This window comes from Branchiostoma floridae, chromosome 8 (genome assembly GCF_000003815.2).
Source record: "Branchiostoma floridae strain S238N-H82 chromosome 8, Bfl_VNyyK, whole genome shotgun sequence".
Lineage (NCBI taxonomy): Eukaryota > Metazoa > Chordata > Leptocardii > Amphioxiformes > Branchiostomatidae > Branchiostoma > Branchiostoma floridae.
In genome coordinates, this window is record NC_049986.1 from 14785774 (window position 1) to 14813733 (window position 27960).

Below are 27960 nucleotides of genomic sequence, written 5' to 3' on the forward strand. Positions count from 1 at the left end.
TGGTTTGACGATCCCTTTTGGATATTGATGTTTCGGTGTTCAATTTGATCTTTGACCTTCCGCTTTCGTTACGATTGTACCTTTGGCAAATAAAAGTATTCCTGCGGTGTGCACGCACTCGCCCCCATCCTAACACATGTGTTGGTGTTTTTATTGTGTGTGTGAAGAGTACGAACGCATCAACAGGCACCACACACACAAAGCTCGCACATGTTTCACGCCAGATAAGTTGATACAAAGTGAGTCAGCAACGATTCTCTTAGATTAGTGAAAGCAAGGAGGTTATATAACCTCCTTGGTGAAAGCAATATTTCCTTGGCGTGATAAGAGACATTATAGGTAAGTAATGTTCTTCCAACCACCGCCAACTGACAGGTCTAGACATGTTAGTGTACTCTCCAAGCAATGGTGTTTTCGGCAGTTTTTGACGTGTTCAGTTGGGTCTCTTTGCTGGGCTTTCTATTGTGTATTGTTTTCTTCACGTCTGTTTGGCCGGCGAACATGAAGGCTCCTGTACAAAATTGAAAGCCCCACAAAAAGGCCTAAAACACATGAAAAACAGCCGAAGCGCAACCTCTGCTTGGAGAGATACAGTATAATACACATAGTGTAATACACATCTATGTAGAATTTTTGCCCTGTAGGAGTGTAAGGTAAATATAGCTTAGTTCACGGTGATATGTACTCCCCACGCAAAAGGACTGGTTTTAACGTTGTTTTTTTTATTTTATTTTGCTATGTCGCCAAACCAAGTGTTTAAAGAGGAAGTTTAAACAAAAAAGAAGGCCCGACAAAACCGCCTGAAAAAAAACAAACGTCAAAACCAGTCGGAAGCTCCTTGCAGAGGTTTGGGAGCAAAATTGCGGCATTGTTATGTGCCGCGTCTTTCGTCCGCCCTCCCCAACAAGGGCGGGACAAGAAAGAGGCATATGATAAAGTCTCAAATTTTTCCCAACTGCTCGGAGCCGAATCTCTGTTTGGGGCGTAAGGGCAGGCAATATGCCTAACTAGTCGATCCATGGTGGGTTTGATAACAAATACACATCTGTGTTTGGTTGGTGTGAATGAAAGGTGTAAAAGGCCCCTCCCCCTGGAGTTAATCCTCGATGTAGTTTTTCAAAACCGACGTCGGTTTTCAAAGCGATGTAGTTTTTCAAAACCGACGTCGGTTTTCAAAGCGATGTTGTTTTTTAGAATCGACGTCGGTTTTCAAAGCGATGTGGTTTTTCAAAACCGACGTCGGTGTTCAAAGCGATGTGGTTTTTGAGAACCGACGTCAGTTTTCGAAAGCGACGTGTATTTTCAAAACCGACGTCGGATTTCGAAAGAGCTTCGACGTCGGGTTTCGACGTCGGGTTTCAAAAAAGCGATGTCGGTTTTCAAACAGCGACGTTGCAACGTAAAATAACGAGCGAGAGGTGACCGTGACATCGGATACCTAAAACGTCGACCGACGCGCAACCGGGCTATCGGCCTCAAAATACAACGCTCGGAACCGCAAACTACACAATTACCCAGGGTGCTACCGCGAACTTAAAACCACCGTGAACAGTTCTTTTCCCGCTACCGCGAAATTAAATCCCCGCGAACGTAAGTGCATTTATAGGATAGATCTGGGATCCTGGTCGGGCGGCAGGACATCCATCTGGTGGTGCGGAACTAGTGCTGTCTGTGCAAGGATATTACCTCGTTCATTACTTGTCCAAACACCAAGGCGCCTGTATGTCTCTTAGACGTATCTTATTGGTTTCTTCGTCCGGTACGTCTTGGGTCAGTCTTGATAATAGTATTTTTCATGGTAGATGAATCCCATTCATCCCGTATTTTCCAGCGTCAATAAAAGTGAAACAACATTAACAGTAACCAAGGAGGTTTCCTTGCGTTAACAAAATGTGGCTGCTAAAAGTTAGTTTTCCATTACCTGTATTTATAGCCCATTCAGGTATAAAGCATCATCAAATGTCTTTCATCAATTCAATCATTCGTCTTTTACAATAATGCCCCCACGTCGATCCATTTAATTGAAGGGGCATGCCACTCCGGAAGGGAGTGTTATTTTCCAATTGTTAACGTATCAATAAATACATAATCAGTCGACCTTTTGTGGGATTCCACTTGTGATGAGTTATACGCGATGTGTTTTGTAAAACAATATGACATGAGTTCACTAACACCGTAGGCCTTTCCAATGCATTCTCTATACGTATGTAGACGCTTTCTTTATCGTGCATATATTCGGAAAACATTGAAGAGCGCTAAGAGCACCAAAAAGGCCAATTGCTCAGTAGATATAAAAGAGAACATAACAGAACAAGACGAGTTTTATTTAGCGCTCCTGAAATTAGTAACTTTAGTCTGACATTGTCAGGCACACTGTGATATTCATCCATAGACTTAGATTGATTAGCGGGTACTTGGGGGGTTTAGTAAAAGACTGAATCCCTTTTGATATGCGTGGGGCAAATGGGCACTTTATCGTATAATGTGAAGTAGTATGCATTTATCACTTCTTAACATTAATTAATCGGAAAATAGCACTCCATTCTTGCAGAGTTATTGTGACCTTTTTCAACAAGGACATTATTTGTAAACATAAATGCATCTTCGGCTGGTGAGACGATCTGAGATGTAACCAAGGAGGTTTCCTTGCGTTAACGCAACGTGACCACGAAATGTTAGTCTTCCATTTATATCTGCATTCATAGTCCATTCAGGCATAAAGCCTCATCAAATGCATTTCATCAATTCAATAATTCGCTTCTTACAATAATGTCCCCACGTCCCTCCATTTAATTGAAGGGACATTCGACTCCAGAAGGGAGTGTTATTTTCCAATAGATAACGTATCAATAAATACATAATCAGTCGACCTTTTGTGGGATTCCCCTTGTGACGAGTTACGCGATGTGTTTTGTAAAACAATATGACATGAGTTCACTAACACCGTAGGCCTTTCCCATGCGTTCTCCATACGTATAGAGACGCTTTCTTTATCGTACATATTTTCGGAAAACATTGAGGAGCGCTAAGAACACCAAGAAGGTCAATCACTCAGTAGATATCAAAGAGCAAAGAACAAGACGAGTTTTATTTAGCGCTTCTGAATTAGTATTGTAACCTAACCTAACATTAGTTTGGCATTGTCAGGCACATTGTGATATTCATCCATAGACTTACTAGTAGATTGATCAGAGGGTACTTGGTGAGTTTAGTAAAAGACTGGATCCCTTTGATGCGTGTGGGGCAAATGGGTACTTTATCGTATAATGTGAAGTAGTATGTATTTATCACTTCCTAACATTAATTATTAATCGGAAAATAACACTCCCTTCTTCAGAGTTATTTTGACTCTTTTCAACGAGGACATTATTTGTTAACATCTTCGGCTGGTGAGACGATCTGAGATGTAACCAAGGAGGTCTCCTTGCGTTAACAAAACATGACCACTAAATGTTAGTCTTGCATTACGTGTATTTATAGCCCATTCAGGCATAAAGCGCCATTTATAAATTCATCAAGTGCCATTTATCAATTCAATAATTCGTTCCTTACAATCATGGCCATCCAAGTTAAGCCACAATGGCAGACAGTGTTATTCCTGACAGCTTTTGATAAACCAACTCTAACCAACCATACAGCTAGCTACATTTATCCAATTACCAAGAAGCGAGAGGAAGTCGAATGTCCTAGAATAGATTAGACGCATATCTGTATAACGTTATATAGATGTGTATGGTTGTTTCCATTGTTACATATATAAGATTCTTACCATGTGACCTGTACTTAGCCCAGTGGGACAAAAATATGCAATAAAGGTCTTCATTCATTCATTCATTCATCCATCGTTATTGTGACCTTTCTCACCAAGGACATTATTGTTAACATCTTCGGCCGGTGAGACGACCCGAGATGTAGGACAAAAATCAGCAAGTGTGCGGGCCACCTGCCGAAGGGTGGGCGGTGTGGATCGATGGACCTTCCCACTCGGAAAATGACAATCTGTGAGTGCGATGGCCAGAATAGTCACAACATTGCCGTGAAATTTGTTTTCAAATCGCCGAAAAGACGCCTGCTGTCACTTACTTCGGTTGATCACTTGTATACTAATGTGTCTATATACTATTTTGGCGGAAATCCAAAGTCAAGAAACGTAAAATCAAACTACTGTTGCTCGGAATGAAGTGATTTGATCTCTGAGATTTGATCTGTGAGGGACGGCTTATGTGCTATTGTTGGGGCTACAGTACAAAGCTATTGTGTATCTCCAACTATAAAATATCATGCGCAGATTACACATAAGCCGGAGGGATACCTGGCTTGACCTTTTTTCTGACACACGAAAAGATTGTTACGGTCGTCCAATACCACCTCTTTATTCTCAAGAGGAATTCTAAAATATTCTTTAGATTCTGTATGTGGGGACACAACTATTGTGCATCCCCAACCAGCAAACATTATGCGGCCAAGCTTGTCGAAACACTGCTTGCAGGCACAGCAGAGAGAAAGCCAACACTCGGTCGAACAAGCCCGGCGCTCTCCTGTCGTTACCTGGGCGGCCCGCCTGCCTGATCACGCCGCCGCCCCCGCCAGGTAAGTAGCGAAGTACCCACGTGACTTAGCCGTCAGGCAACGGATGGCGTCCGTGGGTGACTAAGGGATTTACTGTAATTGCTTTGGTATTTCAACATGCAGTGAAGGATCTTTATTCATGGTTACTTCAAGTTAGGATTAGAGGGCGAAATTGCACGAAAGGAAGTAGAGAGGAATTGACTGCAAAACGATAACCTTTCATAGAGAGGAATGGATATGCCCGTGGCCTTTTCTACACTGAACTGTATTGTCTTTTCGTATAACGCATAAAATCTTAACCCGGTATTTCATCACAGAGTAGTACAAATGTATATAAAGGTAACTTTTATGAACGTTGCAGCAACGTTGTGCTCATGGTACACGTATGACAACCCCTGACCTCTCGACAGGTGAGTCATATCGGTGTCCGTGCAAAAGCGCCGTTTAGCGAATCGATCTCAAAGTGTAACACTGAGTTCTGGTTGTGGCAAAAGTTAACTGCATGTTCATACAATTACTCCCATACGAATTCAAGTTCCAATAATGTAGAGGAATAATGACAGGCAAATACTTCATTATAGCACTGCAGTTCCTACTATGGTTGCCGTAATATTTTTTTTTCGGAAACCATGCTAAATACAGCAAACTTCAACGTCACCTATTTCGTTTAGAAAATCTCTGTCTCTGTCCCCCACTCTGTCTACATGTACACATTTGTATAACGTTATTCATATATTATGTATAATGCTTTATACATATACGTCATCTAGGTAGAAAGGCATTCCCACTCACAGACACCTTTTATCAAATATCTTAAAAGGTTTCAGGTGTGACAAGATAGAAAAGATATGATATCCCAATGAACGATGTGTTCCCATCGATAAATACATTACGCCTTCAATCAAGTTGACACAAACGTCGAAGGGTGACCATGGAATAATATAACGTGAGTCACGGTCAACAACAACCGTACACGAGCGCCCTCTTTCGGACTGATTAAAAAATACACAAACGATTACAGCTGTTTAACTACTGTGACCTGCTGACCCTCCTGCCCCTCTGCGCGTCCATGGACGCCTTGCCCGGCCCGACCACGGTCTCCAGCAGCAACCCGCCGATCGCTGCGAAGTTCAGGAAGAACTCGGAGCGGAGGAACTCCCGCTGGGGGGAGTCTGACTCCTCCAGCCACCAGGAGCACACGGTCAGGTTCGTCAGGAAGAACTACAGACATGGGGAGGGGGTAAGTCAGATATAATTTCGAAGTGGCGAAGGCTGAGCGATGGACATCCGATTACTGTCACACACGCACGCACGGACGCACGCACGCACACAGGCACACCGGCACGCACGCGCGTACAGGTGCACACACACACACCTGTTAATTGGGCCTTACGCTCAACAACCTGTCACACGGCCAATCTTTGCATATCTAGCTGTGATTGTAATAAAGTAACGATGCCCCTACTAAAATTGATACATTTTCACTGTAACCCATACATTGTTCAAACCGGGTAAGTGCCTTTTAGATTTGTCTATGAACTTTAATTTAAGTTTTCACAATCCGGATCTGAATTGGTGGTGTAGAAAGACACAACCTACCAGGACCGAGAGAAGTCCCGCGCACACCCGGGTTTTAAATCCGAGGATAACACCACCTAGCAGGAGATATCCGAACAGCAGCAAGACGTTTCGTGACCCAAGGTGAGTGGCGAGGCGCAAGAACATCAGCCCTACCAGGACACGACCTAAAAATAGAGGTACTCTGAAAATTACATAAGTTCTTAATACACAACACTGAAGAGCTCTTTATGGAACATTTACTTGCTTATCTTAGTGCCCTTTCATGGCAATAACTTTCATGGCAACGCCAGGCGAAAGAAGTTTGATTCGGGAGAACTGCAAATTTCTTCATCAGTTTCTCTTTGTCGGTAACCATGACTCATGAGAAGTTCCTGTCTGTGTAGTTAGACAGCCTAGCCTATTATTCAAACACATGCACATTATATCCATAAGGTTACTCGTTTTATGTCATAAACGGTTGAACATGGAACGATATAATTAAGACAGAAGACCAGAGGTGTACCTGCAAGTTGCATGAGTGTCCGCAATTTCCCGTCCCATTTCAAAGATGGCGGCCCGGGTTCCATGGTTCCCGGGTCCGTCCAGCGTTCCAACATCACCATGGTAACACAGCCGCATAGGGACAAGTCCCTGTGTGACAGGCGAGGAAATTTATTAAGAACGATCCTAAATCTAAATCTACGCAATGGCCTCATCTCTTCTTAGAACCAAGATCTGATCAAAGCTGTCTGAGTAGCGCTAAGTAGCCAGAGAAGTCAATTTGAACTTTTATAAGTAAAAGAAATTCTCATGAAAAGATAGTCTAATAATGTTGTTCAACAAGTAAGCAATACTGACCTCATTGCACCAAAGCTGTTCTTGTAGTGTCGGAAAAATATTAACTGGAACAAACGAGAACAATCTTAAAAGAAAATTATGGAAAGATAGGACGAGCCACTGAGACTGAAATGATGTACACATATTTTCTATAGGTGATAAATGATCAACAGGTGGTTTATCACTTGATATATCCAGTATTACTGATCGGGAAAAGCTCACCTGAAAAACCGTCCCACAAACCAGGGCCCCACATCCGACCTCAAATCTCTGCTGGGTTAGAATCAGCAACGTTCCAAAAAACTCAGCAGTCACTAACAGGCCGAGTATAGGACCGACTAACGCTCTGGACAGGCCCCAAATCTGAAATGAAAGTTGAGAAGATATTGTGGAGAAAGTAGGTATATAATCTGCAGCTGAGCGTTGTTTGGTTGAGCACAGCACTTTTCATTTCCCATTTTCACTTGAGTTATCACTTGAATTACTAGTACTGTAGCCTGGGTGCCATTCTACGTAGTGACCGCTGATCCAATCCATTCGCTAGCGTTTACTATGCAGGATGGCCGCACTCAGGCTAGAATTGCTGTACGAGTACATCGCCTTACAGCCACGGTGAAGTATACATGTATATGTATCAATTCACAATACATGTACGTTCAGTTGCAACAACAATTCCTGCATGATAAACATGATCTACGAACCTGTGCGAAGTAGTGTACATTAGACCACCAGCTGTACTGTTGGTTGTAGATATCGTCCATGAAAGCCAGCACGATCAGAACACGTGCGATGGCGTTCAGGTATCTGCGGATTGTTTTTGTGCCGACCGCCTGGGGTACAAACAGAGAAGGAAATATATGAATAGATAAGACAAGCACATTTTAACGTGCCGCATGAGTTATCGAGTTCAACGACCTTCCAAGTGCAAGACGCGATACGTTCTCTTCTGTCAGATGTTGAGAAGTAAACTTCCCGTGCGTTTATTTTCTCCAATGCTCCCCGAGCAGATTAAAGCTATGTAGATATCTGCCTCTTGTCTACATTGTCCAATCGTCATGTCATTATGACAAAATTGTTCCATTTTGTGAACAGACCCGAAAATTAAGGCTATAGTTCGGGTTCAATTGGCCAGAAAACATTGTGGACGAGCAGGTACACATCACATTACAAGACACGTAATCGGGCTCAGACTGAATATGTTGCACGGGAAAATTGTCATGCGTTGTTTCTATACATGTGTATCAATGAACGCCTGCTGAAATGAAATCCCACGTACTGTATGCAGGAGAAATATAAAAAAGGGTTTCATCACATTCACCGGGACGAAAAGAATATGTTTTCATTTATTTACCGAATGACTCTTTGGGAAAATAAGGCACTGTTATACAAATTGATACAATGCTAGGTAAGGTAGCACATAGCGCACACTACGTACCTGGTGCTTCATAACATAAGGCACAGAGAGAGAATGAGACAGCAACAACACTCATTTTGATCTTGTCATTTGGTACGTAATTGATACTGCACTTTGGTTCACCAGTCATATCAAAAACCGCAAGACTTGTCGGTCGATTAAGAATATAACAACTCCTTATCATAGGATAAATAGTTCCAAAAGCAAGAAATCAACGTACATCAAAACAGTCTCTAACCTCGTTGACGAGTTCTTCTGCGGTGGTTAGGACCTCCATTTTACTGGGATTGTTGTTCTGGGCTCGATGTGACGTCACGACCGGAGGACACGAAGCTGTCCGACAAGTTTTCATCTGGCCTTGTGACGACACAGTTTACCCGTGATGGCAGACACAAAAATCACGGGATAAACGATCAAAACCCTTTTCGTTTTTACTCGTGGCTGTAAACGCCAATTTCAACATGATACAAAAATATATACAGTTTCTGTATGTTTTTAAATAGTTAACCACGTTTCCCTATTCAAGTTGTGACAGTGAAATGTTGCGGAGACTAATCATACGAAGAAAGGAACTCTCAAACTTTTTTTCAATTGTATTTATTGCAAAAGCTGAAGGTACCGTAAGCACTTAAAACCCAACGCCGATCATACATCGGATGTACTTTCTATGCTATCCAAGAAGAAGCAATGACGTCGTTCCACGTTGGAAGCTTGCCGGTTTGTAAAATATCCTTGCTTAAGAAATAAATAACTTATAACAATAGCAGCGTAGCAGAAATTGAATGGCTAAATAAGGGACTACATACAAGACTACACCAAAAGATGCTGGATATAAATTTAAGAGGTACCAACGTATATGAATCGTATCAGTAAAATCCTATTATACAATCGAAGGATGCATTTAACCTGTCAATGCCGAATGGAATTGTATGTACTCATAATTCCCTGACAACCGGTAGCACCACCAAATGACACGTTACTTATGAATATATCCACTAGTACATCTGCAACCGTATTGAGAATTGTAACCCCTACTGAAAGAACTAACCAATATCTTGAAGCGAAATAGTAAAGTTTTCTCGGACCCATTTGTTGAAAAAAGCATAACCTGTTCAAATGGGCTGTGAAACCATGCGAATTGAATGTACGGAAATGAAGTACCTTTAAAATATCATAATTAAAACGACTCACGGCAAACCGTTGTGGCACCATTTTAGAAGGCAGAGAAGGGTGCCACAACCGTGTTCTTTACCATTGTCGGGCAATGATTACGAATACTTTCTATAGATATAAATCGTCTAGCCCAAGGCACGTATCTAAAACAAAGTATTTCCCTATCACCATCTCCTCAGCCAGTTGAAGTTTTCACTCGTCCTTTTTCCGCTCGTCCAGCGAGGCCCTGCCCGGCCCCACTACTGCCTCCTGCAGCAGCCCGCCCACCGCAGACATCGCCTGGAAAAACTCGTACTTCACGAAGTCTCGGTCCGAGCTGTCCCACGGCAGCAGCCACCAGGTCCGCGTCACCAGGGTCACCAAGAAAAACTAGAATAGAAATAGATACTGGATAAGTTAAATGATAACTTATAGTGCAAGATACTATGCATGAAGGTCAATTGCAAACAAAGTGGTATACAGAATTGAAAATCAAATGAAATAGATAAGTTAAAAAGGAAATGACATCTGTTCAAAATGTATTTCTACTTTAACGATTTGAGGGTTTTGACTTCTTTTCCGTATGCAGTGGGAGATGAATTGTCCAACATTTTCGTAGATAAACGGCTTGGGCGACTTAAGCAAGAAGATTTTTTTGTGGGTCGGTCAGGCGCGATAAGCTTGGAAAAATTCTGTAGATTTCTAGGGGTAATTTGCGTCTTTCAGAATGGTACAGTGACCATTAAACCTGGCTGATTCCACGATGTTTCCGTCTGATGTTTCTCTAACAAACAAACAAACAAACAACTAGAAAAAGACATGAAGAACGGAAAATTCAATTTCTATATGATTTACCTGCAGAGCCATAATGATGGCGCATTGCCTGGTCCTGTAGCCGACCATGACACAGCCCAGCAGCACGTAACCCACCATGGTGATGAACAGGACGGGATAGCTGGGACCGAGCTGTGCCAGCGACACGTACATAAAACCTACCAGACATCGGCCTGGGGATGAAAGATATAAAAAGTTAGATCCAAACTTGTGTTGTTACAGTCTTGTTGGTATGTTGATGTCAGGTTTACTTATTCTTAGAATATAGCGATAGCTATCAGGCAGAAGCGTATATTAATAGGTCTTAGTCTCGTTTAGGCTAACGTCATCGTCTAAAACGGGGCCCGACTGGGCTGTTTGTGGAAACTAAAAATAGAAATGTATACGTAAAAATATACACAAATAATGCCCACGTCTACTCTTACTCTTTACGTTTTGTAGTTTGGTGTCTTTTATATGATACTTTTCGTTCCCGAAACTGCCTGGCCGTGACGTAGGCCTTAACGACGCAAATTGTATCTCTGTTATATATGTTGTCTGACTCTTGCCTCTTCCATCATGACCTCAATGAAAAGCGGCTTGCAGGCCAATTTGAGCTTTCATGAATAAGCAAAGGTTCATACAAACAAACAAACGAAGTACCTGCGAGTTGGAGCAACATCCGGGTCCTGTCCTCCTTCTTGACCTTGAGAAGCCCCGGGTCCATGCTCTTCCGCTCGGACCAGTGGTCCAGCAGCAGCAGCAGCACACAGCCGGTCAGCGACAGACTTCTACAGCCAACACAGGTGGGATAGGGCGGGGGTTATTTGACAAGAAAAAAAATCACCGGTTTTAGTGGCAAGTGTGCAGATATTCATTGTCACACTGGCAGCACCAAAGCCGTAGATGTTTTTGGCACCTTTAGACAGATTAGCCGTGAGGCTCGGTGGGCATCACTCCACCGTCATGGGGGCAGGGGCATAGCGAGTATCGAACTCAGGACCTACTGATGCTGATACCAACGCTCTAGCCGTTGCGCCACACAGACACCCCAATAACCCCATTTAACAAGACGTCAGCTTAAATCGGGGGTCGCGGTTCAAATCTGTTTCATCCAGAGGTTTCGAATCACAGCCCGCTTATTCTTGCTCATCCTCCTACGCACGGTCTCCAACCGGCAAATCGCCTATGTGGGGACGGAACCAGGCAATCAGCGCCCAATCAGGCCTTTGCGAGATCCCTTTTGAAAACTGAAAGGCTAGTCTCTGATTGGCTGACAGCTAGTTTGTGGCGACGCTCACAGTATATAACCGGGAGTGGCCCTTCAGATAGCAGGGTCCCCAGATAGGTTGGGAACCGTGCGTATGAGGATGATTCTTGCTTTGTGTGACGTCCTTGCTATTGCATCATAATGTAACGTTTCTGCGGAAAACTTTCATCTTTTGGTTTATCTATCTATCAACTACTGTATCATAGTGTCCTTTCTGTCGGTAAGTATAGAATAAATAAACTTACCTCAGGATATATTTGGTGTACTTGAAGTATTCATACATGATTGCCTGGAAAAAAAGGCAAAAAGAATTTTAAAAAGACAAAGAAGAAACAGATGGGTATAACAGACAGACACATATATTTCCCTATCTTTCCAAAATACCTTGTACAGAAGAAAGACTTTATGATGCTCAGGGCTAAGATGATGTTGTGTTACTGGTTACCCGACAGACCCAACAAAAACCTTCCGACCCTAACGTTATCCTTTTTTGTCAACCACTAGAACGGGCTAGGGACATAAAGACTTTCAATCGGACATCTGAGTGATAACATTGACGTGGAACCATATGCATTTTCCATCATTCTCCTCATTTCTGATGTTGAAACTACCACTCAGTTTTACATTTTTAACCGTATTTGCTGGATCACTTCGGCCGAAATCTAAGGGGAAAAAAGAAAGAATTCATAACTGCCGACCCTAATTTTTTTCAGAAGCGCAATCAGAAACGTTGATTTTTTTCCCTTGACGCTCACCTGAAAGACGACGTTAGTAAGCAAGATGCCGCAGCCCCACTCGACCTTCCTCCTGGCCAGCACCAGCAGACACCCCACCAGCTGCCCCACCATGTTCAGCGTCACGGCGATGCCGGCTGTGGACGCGCTGATCTTCCAGGAGTGCTGGAAATACCGCGTCTGGAAAATAAACAAAATGTGCTGGACTCAAGGCATCTATCTGTTGGACGTGTCAATATGACTGTACAACATTAAACTAAAATCATAATGATAGAAGTATGATAGAGTAGGTTAACTGTTTTTACTCAAGACTGCATTCGATCTACACGTAGGACGTGTCGAGGTGACTGTACGATATTCGACTCAAATCTGAAGGATGATAGAATATGTCAGCTTTTTTACTGATCTTATAATTAGCGATGGCAAATCTCTAAAACTGTCATACCTTATGCAGTAAGGGCTATTTGTGACGTACGTTTTCTACAGCATGCTTCCATAAACATGTTAGTGATAGGAGTATCCTAAAGTTTATCTCACTTTAGACATATGAGTAAGCTTGAAAAGATTTTATTTCTAATGCGTTTTGATATAACGTTAATCATGATACCGAATATATTAGTAGGTAAACCTACGTTATCACCATTACCAAGAAGCGAGAGGAAGCTAAATATATTTGCTGGACTACGATACTTGTACCAACATATGTATATACATTTTTGTTGTAACCTGTACTTAGCCAAAAAAGGTTGAATAGATGTCTTCATTCCATCAGTTCTACAAACCTGATTGGTCCAGTTGTAGATCATCCGCAGCCCGTCATCGAAAAACGTCATCATGAGCAGTAGACGGGCGATAACCGGAAGGTTCCTCTTGAAGAACCGGAAAACCTGAGAACACAGGTGACTATACAATCATCTATTCTTCACACTATCATCATTTTCATCGCCAGGGAAATATCACATAATGAAGACCCTTGTTAAGGTCTAGGTCCCAATTCCCAACCCGGGGGCCGGCCGGGTAGCTTTCGGAATCGAAAACTGTGATAAGAAAGGCAACAAAACACTTTTATTTTTCGTTTCCGCAAAACCCGCAAACATCCCGGCCGGGCCCCGTTTCGGAAATGGGACCTAAGCCTTAGTGAGGTAGATCGACAAGAAGATACAGTACACAAACATCGTGAACGTGCCTCATCGTTCAAGAGATGACTAAACGGCACCTGTTCATAGTGAGACCTTTACCAAAAGTTATTGAGTTCTTCGAATTTTCCTTTGAAAAGCGCCCCTCCTAGAGTTTCGAAGACTTTAAGGTCAAGTTTACAGAGTCTCTTCTTCTTCTTCTTCTTTCATTAGGGCTGCCACTCTCAACTTGTTGAGTATTCTGCAGCCATAGCTTACTGACCGAAGACCACTGCGAAAACGAAGTGCAGTCAGCATCATTACTTAAAGGTAATGATGCTGACCTAAAGGGCATATACTCAGTCTGCCTTCATCTTGCAGCTGATGTGTACGTTAGTGAAGAAATGAGCAACAAACATATCCGTGGTTTGTATGTAGAACGGTGATAAAGGTCAGTGAATATCATAACCGAACCTGTATAAACATCCGGATCCGTGAAAAGGATCTACTCCCCAAGCAGAGGTTAGGCTTCAGCTTGTTTTGAACGTCTTTTATGTGATTTTGACGTTTTATCTTAAATTGTGTTACGTTTTCTTTAAAAGCTGGTGGACAAAAAACAAAATAAAAACGCCTTAAAAGACGCCAAAGCCGGAGTCAAACCTCTGCTTGGAGAGTAGTAAAAGTTTCTGAAGAAACCATTGGACTATTGAGCTACATAAATAGTACGTTGACGTTAAAATAGATACACGTGTACACTGTACAAAGAGTGACCCGAGTCGGACAGAAGGTAGTGTATTGAAGAATAGGTCTATAGTGGCGTTTGAGGCTGTTCACGTTCTTTGTGAAATTAAGGCTCCCTGTGGCTACCAATTATGTGAGTTCTACAGGACACTAAAGGGGCCGACATGATGACCCCCTTAACATTCATGTCACGTTGAAAGGAGTTCATACACTGTACATACCAACTAGCCACATTCCGTGGTCGGAGGCTAACACCCAGAACGTAAACAGTACTTCAAACAAGAAACGTAGCTGTTCCACCGCATGTTTCCTGGAACTCAACACCTAACTTAACACTGTAAATACGTAACATAACCCTCTTCCGCGGGAGACGAACCAGACTTTAATATGATTATATCATCCGATACCATGGCCCGTTCGTAGTCGCATTCTCTGTAATGAATGATGTACCCTGCAACTATGATTGCCAAACTACAAATTACTTAATGGACAAGCAGAGAAAATGATAACATTTCGAATAGACAGTAATATTTTGATGGCACTGCACCACCCAATATGATTACAGAAAACACATGTTGAATCGCTGATATGATCATACAAAATACCATCGCATGTTATATAGCTGAAATGTAAACAAACTGGAAAGAATTTGCAGGGAACGTTCATTAAATGTTCAACAAAACTCACAATTCCATGCTCCAAAATACATATAAGTGGCTGAACATAGGCGGGCTACACGGGCTACTAGAACGGTTGAGCTTTTAGCTGCCAATACACAGTAAATTATGACAGATACATGCAGGCCGGTAGTACCTATCCCTACTCACAGACAAGACATATAAAGACATACCACATCCCAAACGCTCTCTGCGACGTTCCGGACCCTGTCCGTGAATTTTACGGAATCAGAAGACATTTAGACAATGGATGAAACTGTTCTCGGTGCACAACGTCTAGCCGCGGTCCGCCCAGCTGTAAATACACATCGATTCTCCGGATTTGATGCACGGAGTTGATGAACCAGTTCCGACCTGGCCGACCTCTGACCCCGTTGTCATAGCAACGCAAATTTGCCGGGAACATCTAAGAGCGACCCCTGTCAGGTGGAAAAGGATCTGGATAGCTTATACATGTATATCTAACTCCGAAGGTGAAGTTAAAAGAAGTCTTCACATCCGTGACAAAATCACGAAACATGACCTTTTTTTGCAGAGAACAAATTAGATCCATATAATATAGCGACAAATTAGACTAGAATAGATAACAACTTGTAAATGTTAGAATAGAACAGTTCGCACATTACGTCGATGAAGGTTAGAGTTTCAGAAAATAAGATACGCCAAAAATAGGCTTTACACTCAAGCAACTGCAAAAGTTTCCGTTTCCAAAATCATGTCCGGTTGCCTGTATTTTTTAGTTCTATGCATTTCTACAACTAGGTTACAGCAACGAAGGCTCCTTGGTTACAATTTTACCACAGCAAAGTTTCTAGTGGATTGTTTTTTATCGATGTCTGATCAGCAAAGTATGATATTTTCCATTTCAACAAACAAACGATTTCTGTCAACTCTTTCTTGAGGTAAGAAATGGCAGCTATTATACACACTCCGGCCGTGTTTTCTGAAGGCATTTGGATCATCATCGCGGCTGGAGTCTGCATAAATAGCTTTGTAACAAAAGCGTCTATCAATTATAACGCCGTACGATGTAAGACCAACTGATTTGTATTGTATAGACAAAGAACTTTCATCTGATTAAAGCTCCTTGGTATAAGATGACTGGCTATATAAAAATTTAGTAACAGTAATCTAACACAGTACATGGCGATTCTAGGCTATATAATATTTAAAAAGTCACAATGTACAATGTAAACCAAAGCTGCCTACTGGTACGTACTTACTATCAAGGAACCTCCTTGTTACTACTTACTTAGAGTTTAGCCGGCCTAGGAATGTGTATGGCCAAGGAGGTTTCCTTTTTCAACCTCCTTGGTGTGGCTAGGTAGCCAATACACACTTCTAGGTCGGCTACACTTTTGATAGCTTGATACTATCTTATGCTACCTTAGGATCTGCTTTGAGAGCACTATATGTACTTACATCTAGTTCAAACTACACATAGGGAGTCTGCAACAGACGATAAAAGGAAGCCATGTATTTGCTGTGCACAACAAGTGCCTTCACATGACCTGAGGCAGACTTTGCAGGAGTGGAGCGGGTCTGGTTGCACATCGCCGAGTCCATCTGAACTGATCGTCCGGCAGGACGAAAAGGACAAGAAGAAGTATTTGCTGTAAAATGGTCCTTTGTCTGCTCCGGGTGAATCCAGCTTTTGTGCAAACACAATGGTTTGGTACTGACTTTTGTTTGTAGGCCTGTATGGGTATGATGGTCAACAGAATTCACATCTGTCGACCTTCTTCTTGTAAAACCGAAACTTGTCGCGTGTAATCCTCTAGGTCGTCTCAGAGACACAAGAAAAATGTTTCTTTAAAGCATTGAGACAATTTTAGAGCTTATTTATCAAAATTGTTCAAATTCGTGTTGATCCGAGATATAACCAAGGACATAATGTTCTTGACATAACTTGGAAAGAAAACCTCCAAACTGCGAACTGGTAAATAAACTTTGATGATCTTTGATACACACCCCTATTTGCCTTTGTCAAGGACGTCCTTGCCTTTGTAAAGCAATGCCAGGCAAAACTTGAAATCATCATTTCGTTTGTGTATGTACCTTGGCGTGTGCAAATTACAGTACATAGTTTTTTTAAAAGCACATTATATAGTCTACATAATGTTCCTGGCATGTGTAGACAATCAGAACAAAAACGGGTTGGCGCGACAACAAAAGTCGCCCTCACGTGAGTGCTTCAGAAGAGAGCACTGATTGGTCGCATGTGGGATAACCTTTTTGGTCAAACGGAATACGTCACATTCAAATCTGCAGCTGTGAGTGAGTGGGTACGTACACAATCCGGCGTCCAAGCAAGCGGTGTTAGACAACTCTCAAGGAAAAGCAACTTGTTTAATACAGCGAATAAGGTAAGGCTTTTGTTTTTGTTTCCAGCCTGTCAGGTTAACTGCTTGATGGCTGTGTTGTCTGGCAAAGAATGACGTACGAAACTAGCCTCCTTCGTAGACTTCTGCAGCGGCAGCGGTTGTCTCTTGGGGAGCGCTGAATCGCGATTTTCAACCTGGGCCAAGGTTAATCTCCAAGCAGATCCTACAATGGCATAAGATAGTACATGTACTAAACTGGCCAAGGAGTGCAGTCAGCCAAGAGGTGTACATTTGCCCCGGTAGCGAAACACACTCCTAAGCCGGCTTCACTCCTCTGCCAGCTTTTGATTCTATCTTATGCTACCGTAGGATCAGCTTGGAGATTAGCTAAACTGGCCTCTGTAAGGCCTGGCAACAGGCTACCCAAATTGTGGTATCTGTACATGAGGGCTTTCACAAGGGTTTCTGGACAGTTTCCCGTCATTCACTTTCCCCGTCAGAACATGTCCCCATCATGCTTCTGGCACAAATTTTGAAGAAACATTACATCTTTCTCGTTTTGAATCCTAAGGGACTACTTGAGTGTATATTTCATTACTTGGAAAGCATTTTCAGACAGCTTGTAGCAATAGTTTCCGTTGTCTTCCAGAAATATCCTATTTCCATAGGCCGAGTGATTACACTTCCAGTCGGTCCAAATCGCTCGTAAATCTAGTAGATCCTAACTTTTTTGAAATACACAAACAGTCGTTTTTCATGTGGGCTATTTGCAACCAAGCAACAAAGGCCGTTGCGTGAAGTATGTCGGAGGTCTCCCCTTGACCCCTTTGTTATTCATTCTGCACAGTTATGTGTCTGACAGTAGTAGTTATTCATTCAAAGGGTTTGGGGTGTAATCTCCAAGCTGATCTTACGGTAGCATAAGATAGTATATAGAAAGAAGTTTATTTGCAAGTTCGTGCCCGAGAGCTAATTGCAAGTATATGGTATACACATAGTGACAATGGACAGTCATAAACAATATTCTAATCTAATACTAGTGTTGGCTATTTCTAAACAGGTTGGGTTTGACTTCTTTTTTGGAAGCAGAGGGAGACGAAAAGCCCCATATTTTCTAAAATTTGTGGGTTCTGCTATTTCAAGAGAAAAGTGGCTTTCTTTTCTTCTGTCAATGTGGGGAAGTTGGGATAAGTCTTTGTGACTTCTCTAAACAGGGTGATTCTTTCGGTTTCGTTGAATGAACATTTGGAAATGAAATGTGTTTCGTCTCCCACTGCTTTAGATGTACAATATTTACACATCCTTTCACACACTGGTAATCTCTTGTATCTCCCTTTTCCACCTCAAGAGGGTGAGCGCTAATTCTGACTTTGCTTATTGCGGAGCGCAGCTCGAAATCAACTAGTTCTAAGTACTTCTCTCTAGCGTATACAGATTTAAAAGTTTTGTAGAATCTCAGCTTACCGGTATCTATACTTATATTATGTAGAGACGTCTGGATATACATATTGGTAATTCTGTAGTATCAAAAGCTGGCAGAGGAGTGAAGCCGGCTTAGGAGTGTGTTTCGCTACCGGGCCAAATGTACACCTCTTGGCTGACTACACTCCTTGGCCAGTTTGGTACATGCACTACATGTATCTTATGCCATTGTAGGATCTGCTTGGAGATTAATTGGGGTATACTCAGTGAGTAATGGGATGGCCAAACATGATCTCCAAGCAGATACAGGGTCCAGCTCAGCTTGTTACATTGTTGTTGATGAAAAAAAATATCGAACCACTGGAAAGATGCAGGTCGGCTTAGAAACATCCTTAGAGGCACTGACTGCGTGGGTCCAACATCTGCTTGAAGACTACTCTTCATGCTGATGGTATGGAAGGTCATAGCATTTTCTTACTGCCGGGTTTCTATGCCAGCCGGATTTCAACAGGTACTTGGAAAGCTAAGTCCTATTAGTTTAAGCCTAGCTCTACATCACTCATAATTTCTAATTGTTTCTTTGCGTTTTTTCGTCCTGTAGTGTCCGAGACTCGGCCAACATGGCAACCACAGCTGTATCTCGTCTGAAAGAACAGGAGGACAGGGAGGGATGTGGAGAGGATCTTCCGCGCACCTACAAATGTAGCAAGTGTGACAAAGAATTTTGTAAACCGAGTCAGCTGAAGTATCACATGCGTACTCGACACACTGGTGAAAAGCCGAGGTGTGAGGTGTGCAGCAAACACTTCAGTGGGCCGGGTCCTCTGAAGATCCATATGCTTACTCACACCGGAGAGAAGCCACACAGGTGTGAGGAGTGCAACCGACAGTTCAGTCTGCTGAGTATTTTAAAGACACATATGAGGACGCACACCGGTGAGAAACCCTATAAATGTGAGGAGTGCAGCAAACGGTTTACTCAGTCATGTGCTCTGAAGAGGCATATGCGGACTCACACTGGAGAGAAGCCGTACAGATGTGAGGAGTGCAGCCGACAGTTCCGTGACCTGGGTGATCTAAAGAAGCATATGCTGACTCACACCGGAGAGAAACCCTACAAATGTGAGACATGCAGCAGACAATTCGCTCACCCGACTTCTTTGAAGATGCACCTTAGGACTCACACAGGTGAAAAGCCATATAAGTGTGAGAAATGCAGCAGACAGTTCAGTCAGCCAGGTGCTCTGAAGATGCACATGCGGACTCACACCGGTGAAAAGCCGTACAGGTGTGACGAGTGCAGCAAACAGTTTATTCGGCTGGAACGTCTGAAGAATCATATGCGGGCCCACACCGGTGAGAAACCCTACAGATGCCAGGAGTGCAGCAGACAGTTCAGTTTCTCGACTAATCTGAAGAGTCATATGAAGACTCACACTGGAGAGAAGCCATACAGGTGTGAGGAGTGCAGTCAACACTTCAGTGATAAAGGCACTCTAAAGATCCATATGAGGACTCACACCGGTGAGAAACCTTACAGATGCGAGGAGTGCAGCAGACAGTTCAGTCGACTGTTTCGTCTGAAGCAGCATATAAGAACTCACACCGGTGAGAAGCCGTACGGGTGTGAGGAGTGCAACAAGCGGTTCAGTAGGCTGGATCATCTGAAGACGCATATGAAGACTCATACTGGCGAGAAACGTTATGTATGTGAGGAGTGCAGCAAACAGTTTAGTGATCTGTATAGTCTGAAGAGTCATATAAAGACTCACACCGGTGAGAAGCCGTACAGATGTGATGAGTGCAGCAAACAGTTCAGTCATCAGGGAAATCTGAAGAGTCATATGAGGAGTCACACAGGTGAGAACCTTACACATGTGAGGAGTGCAGCAAACAGTTCAGTCATATAGGAAATCTGAAGAGTCATATGAAGACTCACACGGGTGAGAAACATCACACCTGTGAGAAGTGCAGCAAACAGTTCAGTCATCTGCACACTCTGAAGACACATATGAAGACTCATACTGGAGAGAAACCTTACAAATGTGAGGAGTGCAGCAGGCGGTTCAGTGAGCTGGGTTCTCTGAAACAACATATGAGGACTCACACTGGTGAGAAGCCATACAGATGTCAGGAGTGCAGCAAGCAGTTCAGTCAGCTGGGAAATCTGAAGAGTCATATGAAGACTCACACAGGAGAGAAGCCGTACACCTGTGAGGAGTGCAGCAAACAGTTTAGTGAGCTGAGGTCTCTGAAGAACCATATGAGGACTCATACTGGGGAGAAGCCGTACAAATGTGAGGAATGCAGCAGGCATTTCAGTGAGCTTGGTTCTCTGAAGATCCATATTAGAACTCACACTGGGGAGAAGCCATACAGATGTGAGGAGTGCAGCAAGCAGTTCAGTCATCTGGGAAATCTGAAGAGTCATATGAAGACTCACACAGGAGAAAAACCTTACAGGTGTGAGGAGTGCAGCAGGCAGTTCAGTCATCTGTGTACTCTGAAGAAACATAGGAAGACTCACACTGGGGGGAAACTTCACACATAAAAGGAGTGCAGCAAGCAGTTTAGTGAGTTGGAAGAACAATAACTGTTATTTGTTGGAAGAACAATAACTGTTATTTGTGAAAGAAAACACAGTAGGAGCTTCCACCAGATAAGTACTCTAAGAGCAAACATCAAAAGAGACAAGTAGGGAGCAGCCACAAAAGTGCTTGTGAATGTGTCATTCACTGACACAAATATCATGTTGTAGAAGTTGATGGATGTAGACAATTTTGTACGATTGATGGTGATCTGACTGTATTGTCTTTGTCAAGGCTAGAGACAAGCACTACAATTGCTGTTTATCTTAAAATTTAGGAATAGTATTGACTGTCATGGGGTTTTGCCCCATTGACTATTGAAATAATCATTGAAAATTGTGTGGTTCTTTCATTTATTTTATTGTAATGACGACTAACCTTAACATTGTTCTCCCATTTTTTGTAGTGTCTTGGAAAAAAACGTTCGCGAACCCACACTTCTAGATTAGATATTGATAATAATGAGAATGATGATGTACTTGTGTACCTAGGACTCCAAGTGATAGAACAGCATTACAGAGAAAACAAAATATATATGATATTTGTAGTGTTTTTCAAGTGCACCACAGTACGTGAAGAAAAAGCAAGATCATTGTATGATCGTAGTTTGATATTATAATTAGAAGAAGTCTGTATGGTAGGTATAGTGCCTCTCTTAGTTTGACGTATTTGAGTGTGGATAAAATAGCTCCATGTAATGGAACTGTGCAAGGCTTAAGGGAAGGTGACATGTACAACTGTCTGACATAGACTTTGACAATTATCCTTATAAGACCTATGCATATAGTCTAGATAGTAGAGAAGAGTTGCATAACATGAGGCCTTTAGTTGGTATGTAAAACAACACCCTCTGTCAGGTCAAGCCTCTAACGACCAAAATCCTATTGAGATGTTGTTAGTTTGTAAATATGTCATACTTTTAACTTTGACTAATCCCTTCCACCATTTTTAGAAATTAGCTGTACTAAACATGTGACATGAATATGTACTGTGTGAATATCAGACATATTTAGAACAATAAAGGCAATATGCTCTGTAAAGATGGTTTGATTTGTATGTTTTTTTAGTGATTCAGACATTCAGTCATGATCATCGAGTGAAATAACCACTTAGTCTAGTAATTTCTACTATTAGTATCCAAACTTGAAAAGGCAATGTTTGAAAGCAAATCAAATCGAAACATGTTTTCTTCTAATTTCTATTCCTAAGAATTTGGAATCATGACTATCTCCAGTTCTGATGGGGGTACAACAAACACCCTTAAACGTCCTTGTTCAATTTTTGCAAGTCAAAATCCAAAACATTGCTGCTTTCATATTCTGCATGATAACAAATAGGTTGGCACACTTGACATGATTCAACAAAGGTACTCAAGAAAATAAGTATATGGCACAAGTTAAAGATGCTGATAAGTACATCTGTGTTGGTGGAAATCATTCTGAAGCATAGCTGAACTGTAAAGGAATGAGCAATCTGCATAACAACTTAGGATCTAGGAGTGGTGGATTGTGCATTCCTTTACGTGACTGAAGTTCATTGAAGAGGTTCATCAGTCACGTAAGCATACAATTACTATAAATTTTCTTCCAACATCGAAAATTTGGAGGTACATACTCTACCTTTAAAACAGTCCCTGTTGAAAACAAAATTGATAGTAACTGAAGATGGTCAAAATTGGCATAAGTCCAATCATTTTATTTGAAAACTATTCAACCCTGCTTCATTACTGATAGTCTAGAATTAGTTTGTCTAATGTATTAACTAAAGAGCAGCAATACGATAATCACACTTTCATTTGTAAATATGATATTATTAAAGTAACCTATTATCTTATGTATAAGTTGTTCATGACCTAGTGTTTGCACTTAACATCACAATATTAATTCATGGCTTTTCAAAGTTGCACCACTGTAATTTCATAACTCATAACTGTAAATAGAATATTTTTCAATAGGCGCAATATCAATGTATGCTGAAAAATGAAGAAGAAATAAAGTTATCCTATGAGTAGTGGCGGGTACCTAAACTCATATTCAGGTTCAGGTCCGGATTCAGGTCCAGCAGTTAAGGTTCAGGTCCAGACTTTAAGTCCAGACTTGAACCCATCATTGCATATTACATGTATGTGCACTAGAATTTTTTTTTTTTGAGGAGGAGGGGGGGTGGTGCACATAAAATTGCATGTTAGCATGAAATGCAATGTGAAAAATGCATGCAAATTATATAGAGCCAGTGTAAAGTGTGACATGTTTTTTGTCTTTTACCAGTGCAAATTTCACTGTCTATGGATTCCGAAGGTTTTAGATGGTTTAGAACAAAAAAAGGGAACATAAGTGACAGCTAGCTTTTTGCAAGTCCGGACTTGGCTCCGGACATATAGGTTTTTTTTTGGACTTGGACCTAAACATTTTTAGGACCAATTCCAAGTCCGGGCTTTAGGTACACACCACTACCTATGAGGTTATCCTTGTTAAGAGGTGCTCTCAGTATAAAATTTACCCAAGCAACTTTGATGAAAGACAGCATCTGAAATATCAGACCATTTTCAAAACTTATCCATTTGCTTGAGTAACTTTTGTATTGAGAAACTGACTTTTAACTCAAATCATTAAGTGAAATACAGTGTACTAGGCATCTACTGTGTTCACAACTTGATGTCCAGCTGGTAGTTCTTGCTGTCCAGTAGGAAGCTGAAGTCTGTTCCCTGCTCATGCTCTGTGGGTTCCTTCCCCCTGAGGAACAGCCGAGCCTTGGTCGTGCCCTTCAGAGTCGCCTTGTCTCCCTCCACATGGAGGATGCCTCCTTCACGCAGGCCCTGCACAGGAAAGAAATGATTTTTTTATCCTGTAATTTAATTTACCTATGCAGTAGTTTTATTTTGGGGTTGGAGGAAAGAAAGTTTTCATACTGTTGTAATACGCTGGAAATACATCCGCTGTGCCATGAAATTTTGGTGGAGATTTCCCCACAAAAAAGGTACAGGTTTCAATGTACAGTAGTTTTTCCCCAAACAATTTTCACAAAACAAATTCTTGAACTAGATATATGTACTCCTACTGCATGGCCTACATTATATATAATAAAGGGAGTTTCTTACCAACACTGCTGGTGTGTCATCCTCCTCGTGATACTGTTTTATCCTCGTCTCTCTGGTTTCCTGAAACACAGAAGTACTCTGTTAGTTTTTCAGCAGTACTCTTTTTTTAAAAATGTTCTTGTACAAAGTCACCCATGATAGACACTGCTCTCTTATGTATGTAAAGGTCACATATACTAAAGGTATCCAACAGAAACTACTAACTTGACTCCGCAGGCTTGATGAAAAATATTTCAAAGTACTTCAAGCACCATAATGTACTTCCATGTTGATTTCAGATTGCTTTGTGAATGCCCTGAATCTCCTTTCAGAGAAAAAGGCTTCAACTTTCAAGGGCATCATTCTGTAGAAAGTATTTAGAATTCAATGGCTAAATTTCCTGTGTGCACTTACATGTACACTGTACTTATCCCTTGGTATGTTCTGTTCTGTTAGGGTCAGGGTCTAGGAAACAAGGGTTAACGTTGCACTTAACCCTTGGTGTGTTCTGTTAGGATCAGGGTGCAGGAAACAAGGGTTAATGTTATACTTACGCCTTAGTTTGTGCTGTTAGGATCAGGGTGCAGGAAACAAGGGTTAACCTTGTACTTACCCCTTGGTGTGTGCTGTTAGGATCAGGGTCCAGGAAATGAGGGTTAATGTTGAAGGGGACCAGGCCGATGGCCTCAAACGTGGGCGGCTGGACGATGGGCATGTCGTTGGTGGTGCTGATGCTGATGGTGGAGACGTTGGTCCCTGCACTGGAGCCGATGTACGGCATGCCATCCTGGGACAGCAGGAATACACAGTTATCAATTGTTACAGTACAAGGATCATCATGATGGTAGGGCATCACATTTCTATTGGTTAGTTAGCTATAGCAAGTTTGATGATGAATCATCTATGTACTATTTCTCCCAAACCACAGAGTGGGGTGCAATCTTCTAATTACGTGTTGCATACCATATCACCCTTGTTGAATGTTGTTTGCTGTTAGTAGGCAGACCAGCACCAGTTTTACATTTGCCAGTAATAGGCTTGATACATTTCACGCTATCTGATACAAAACTGACACATTCATTCGTCTCTTGACTGCTCTGCCATCATCCAGGTACTTGTCCACTCAGATTCCTACAATCTCAGCACCTTCTGGAGGCATTATGTAAAGGTGTTTTTTAACATAGCATTTTGAAGATAATAAGCTAAGGTATAGGACTATAGGTATATTGTTATATCTGTTATATTCTTTTTTTTTTTTGGCATGTGTATATATGGACCAGGTGCCTGATTCAAATGAATAAACAACAACTGGGACAGGTTGAAAGGCGTGATTTTGAAAGGACTGTTTTACCATCTATGGCTTCTATGCTTATCTGGGCATTTTTCAAATTCCAAGGCTGCTTGCCCCTTACCCTGCAATAATTAGTACTGCACGCGCATATGAATACAACTATATCTAAATGTAAGCATTGTTGAGTGGTAACTACATATCATCCTAACATAGAAATAGTCGAGTAAAATGTCATACCTCAAACACTCTCTTCTTTATCTCAGAGACAATCTTGTTGTCATAGAGAGCCTTCAGGAGACGGAAGGTGTTACCACCACCTGTACAAATATGTGGCATGTCACATTTACTCTTTCAACAGAAGTTCTTTATGGAGTCAAGTATGGTCAGAGAACACAACACAAGAATATAATGTTGTTTCATGTAGAATATACTGTAGTTTAACTTGTCAATCACACACTCCTGGCAGAGGTTGGTGCAACTTAGTTAGAAAGACTTTGCCACCAATTTGTCATATCCCTAGTTTCCCATCCACAGAACAGACAGAAATTGAGAAAAAGATTACAATCTTCCCCGCCTACCTCTGCTTGGAGAGTAGACAATAATGATGTTGTTGTTTATGAAATATTGCAATAGAAATCACATTGCTGTATTATGTGAAATGGTGTACTGTAGTGTCAGAAGACGATCCTATCCTTACCAATGAATATTGCCTCTGCAGCCTTCACTGCTGCCACAGGGTCTGGCTGTTCGTGGATGCTGTCCAGTTTGTACCCTAAAAATGACATCAGAGATGTTAAACATACAATTATTAAATCTAGTAGTCTATATTTTTTAGTTTTTTTTAGTGGCACAGTTTTAGAAGCAAGATTATCTTCAACAAAGCAGATTTCAGTACAATCAATAAATATTGATAATGGCATGGCAACGTTAGCAATGCATCTGTAACTTGTGTAAGAATAAAAAAACTGTCTAATCTTACCCATGCTTTCGTACTTTGTCCGTGCTATCTTGGCGTAGCCATCTCTGTCGTGCAGGGCATAAGGTATGAACAGCACTGTCTTCACCTGGCTGTGGAGAAAGAAAACAACACTGTTACACAGGTACTCATGGCTGAAAAAAATAAAAACACCACACATCTGCTTGGAGATGAGAACAACAAGATATCCATATGTTGTGGAAATGAAAAGTTTTATTGGCCTTTAAGTTATTGCCATTGCAGTATGATATGCCCTTTTGGGTAGGTTGACTTCCATGGACATCTGTGCTACCAGCTAGCTGAACAGGTGTTATAGTGGGCGGTTCCATTGTAAAACGGCCAATTAATGATCCATTTGTTTACATGGTGTGTGCCGATGGCGTGACCAGAAAAGGGAAATGTTACGAACACAAAATGGTAAGATAATGTAAAAGGGGGTTATAAGACTTTGTCATACTTCCCAAAAATTCATAACAAAGATGAGAAGATACCGGTCTCTTACTACTGACACGTGCGTGACACTCAGCCATATGTGCCGGAAATTTGTGTTGTTTTCAGTGTCCGGTACGAACAAATACTCGAGCCTATTCAAAAGAAGTTAATTTTCTAAGTTCAATCCTTCAAATCTGAGTCTATTATCCTGTTCATAACTTGCGTTTTGACGTTTGCCAAAGAGTTCCACCCTTCGCGATGTGCGACTGAGCCGGATGCACTTGCCGGTGGCTAACGTGGTGCTACGCGGAAGCTATAAAGAAAACACCCTGGATGTGTGTACAGTACACTGTACAGTCTTTCTGTGTAGCTACTTGGAGACCTTACCTTCCCAGAAAACTCTTGATCTGCGCCTCGCAGTGGTCCAGGTAGCCACTTCCGTGCAGAGTAGAGTTGGAAACCAGCAGCAAACGTCTCTTGGACCCCATCTTGTCGTCCACTCTCGCACTTTCACTGGGGCTGTTCAAAATTCATCACATTGTGCCTGTTTGTGTTTCCGTGCGTGCGTTCACGCACGCGGTGCGGGTCAGTTCATATCCACATATTGCCAGCAAAGCATGGCTACCAGAGAATTGATAAAATTCTTTTGTTTTGGACACAACAGAATTTAAGTTAGACCCGAGGAGTGATAGTGATAGTTGGGCCAATGAGCCTCATCCTGGATTATAATGAGATTAAAACTAATAAAAGGTTTCATGGCTCTGTTGCAAGACTGATTAGAAAAAAAAAAAGCTTTCCATTTGCTCTTATCTGTGAAATAAAATGGCCATGTTTCTTATTTTTACAAAACTTTGTTAGCTAACATAAGCTGCTATAACGCAAGCAACTTACAGAAACAAGTAGTGATGGCAAAAAGATCGCTAACTTATAGCAATTTTTGAAAACATGCATACAAATACACTCGGACAG

The 27960-nt window shown here is 41.8% G+C and overlaps 6 protein-coding genes and 1 pseudogene across 6 annotated transcripts; 2 read left to right on the forward strand and 5 right to left on the reverse strand.

Annotated features, from left to right (window-relative positions):
- Positions 1-4415: 4415 nt before the first annotated feature.
- On the reverse strand, positions 4416-4598 carry LOC118422099 (annotated as a pseudogene).
- Positions 4599-5505: 907 nt separating this feature from the next.
- Positions 5506-7031, reverse strand: LOC118421348 (surfeit locus protein 4 homolog). Its single transcript, XM_035828609.1, has 4 exons — positions 6988-7031; positions 6653-6780; positions 6169-6314; positions 5506-5790 (listed from the first exon to the last, which is right to left on the reverse strand). Exons 1-4 carry the CDS (start codon positions 6990-6992, stop codon positions 5599-5601), a joined length of 471 nt encoding a protein of 156 aa, XP_035684502.1. The 5' UTR covers positions 6993-7031; the 3' UTR covers positions 5506-5598.
- LOC118421801 lies at positions 7028-8733 on the reverse strand. Its single transcript, XM_035829301.1, has 4 exons — positions 8619-8733; positions 7668-7796; positions 7171-7329; positions 7028-7051 (listed from the first exon to the last, which is right to left on the reverse strand). The coding sequence occupies exons 1-4, from the start codon at positions 8730-8732 to the stop codon at positions 7028-7030; spliced, it is 426 nt and encodes a 141-aa protein (XP_035685194.1). The 5' UTR covers position 8733.
- Positions 8734-8984: 251 nt separating this feature from the next.
- On the reverse strand, positions 8985-15257 carry LOC118421342 (surfeit locus protein 4 homolog). The gene is made up of 7 exons (XM_035828596.1): positions 15056-15257; positions 13132-13236; positions 12371-12529; positions 11861-11904; positions 11009-11136; positions 10388-10539; positions 8985-9922 (listed from the first exon to the last, which is right to left on the reverse strand). Exons 1-7 carry the CDS (start codon positions 15119-15121, stop codon positions 9746-9748), a joined length of 831 nt encoding a protein of 276 aa, XP_035684489.1. The 5' UTR covers positions 15122-15257; the 3' UTR covers positions 8985-9745.
- Positions 15258-16980: 1723 nt separating this feature from the next.
- Positions 16981-20572, forward strand: LOC118421324 (zinc finger protein 431-like). The gene is made up of 2 exons (XM_035828573.1): positions 16981-17248; positions 19230-20572. Exon 2 carries the CDS (start codon positions 19249-19251, stop codon positions 20536-20538), a length of 1290 nt encoding a protein of 429 aa, XP_035684466.1. The 5' UTR covers positions 16981-17248; positions 19230-19248; the 3' UTR covers positions 20539-20572.
- LOC118421347 (zinc finger protein 79-like) lies at positions 20515-22256 on the forward strand. Its single transcript, XM_035828608.1, has one exon. It carries the CDS (start codon positions 20556-20558, stop codon positions 21177-21179), a length of 624 nt encoding a protein of 207 aa, XP_035684501.1. The 5' UTR covers positions 20515-20555; the 3' UTR covers positions 21180-22256.
- Positions 22257-22427: 171 nt separating this feature from the next.
- LOC118421344 (alpha-aspartyl dipeptidase-like) lies at positions 22428-27554 on the reverse strand. Its single transcript, XM_035828600.1, has 8 exons — positions 27379-27554; positions 26563-26651; positions 26281-26355; positions 25821-25900; positions 24906-25079; positions 24314-24373; positions 23670-24031; positions 22428-23217 (listed from the first exon to the last, which is right to left on the reverse strand). The coding sequence occupies exons 1-7, from the start codon at positions 27477-27479 to the stop codon at positions 23861-23863; spliced, it is 750 nt and encodes a 249-aa protein (XP_035684493.1). The 5' UTR covers positions 27480-27554; the 3' UTR covers positions 22428-23217; positions 23670-23860.
- Positions 27555-27960: the final 406 nt, after the last annotated feature.

Bases quoted from the DNA above. Each gene is read 5' to 3' on its own strand.
- LOC118421342 (XM_035828596.1), bottom strand. From the start codon at position 15,121: ATGTCTTCTGATTCCGTAAAATTCACGGACAGGGTCCGGAACGTCGCA. The intron at 12,530-13,131 runs GTTTGTAGAACT...TTTATTTTCCAG, and splicing joins TCTACAACTGGACCAATCAG to ACGCGGTATTTCCAGCACTC. The intron at 10,540-11,008 runs GTACTTCGTTTG...TTTCATCCCCAG, and splicing joins GATGTTGCTCCAACTCGCAG to GCCGATGTCTGGTAGGTTTT.
- LOC118421347 (XM_035828608.1), top strand. From the start codon at position 20,556: ATGAAGACTCACACGGGTGAGAAACATCACACCTGTGAGAAGTGCAGC.
- LOC118421348 (XM_035828609.1), bottom strand. The intron at 6,315-6,652 runs GTACACCTCTGG...CTCTATTTTTAG, and splicing joins GACACTCATGCAACTTGCAG to GTCGTGTCCTGGTAGGGCTG. The intron at 5,791-6,168 runs GTAGGTTGTGTC...CCATGTCTGTAG, and splicing joins CGGGACTTCTCTCGGTCCTG to TTCTTCCTGACGAACCTGAC.
- LOC118421801 (XM_035829301.1), bottom strand. From the start codon at position 8,732: ATGAAAACTTGTCGGACAGCTTCGTGTCCTCCGGTCGTGACGTCACAT. The intron at 7,797-8,618 runs GTTAGAGACTGT...TTTGTACCCCAG, and splicing joins CAGAAGAACTCGTCAACGAG to GCGGTCGGCACAAAAACAAT. The intron at 7,330-7,667 runs GTTCGTAGATCA...CTTTCATTTCAG, and splicing joins ATGTACACTACTTCGCACAG to ATTTGGGGCCTGTCCAGAGC.
- LOC118421344 (XM_035828600.1), bottom strand. From the start codon at position 27,479: ATGGGGTCCAAGAGACGTTTGCTGCTGGTTTCCAACTCTACTCTGCAC. The intron at 26,356-26,562 runs GTAAGATTAGAC...TGTCATTTTTAG, and splicing joins GACAAAGTACGAAAGCATGG to GGTACAAACTGGACAGCATC. The intron at 24,032-24,313 runs GTAAGAAACTCC...TTTCCTGTGCAG, and splicing joins ATGACACACCAGCAGTGTTG to GGCCTGCGTGAAGGAGGCAT.
- LOC118421324 (XM_035828573.1), top strand. From the start codon at position 19,249: ATGGCAACCACAGCTGTATCTCGTCTGAAAGAACAGGAGGACAGGGAG.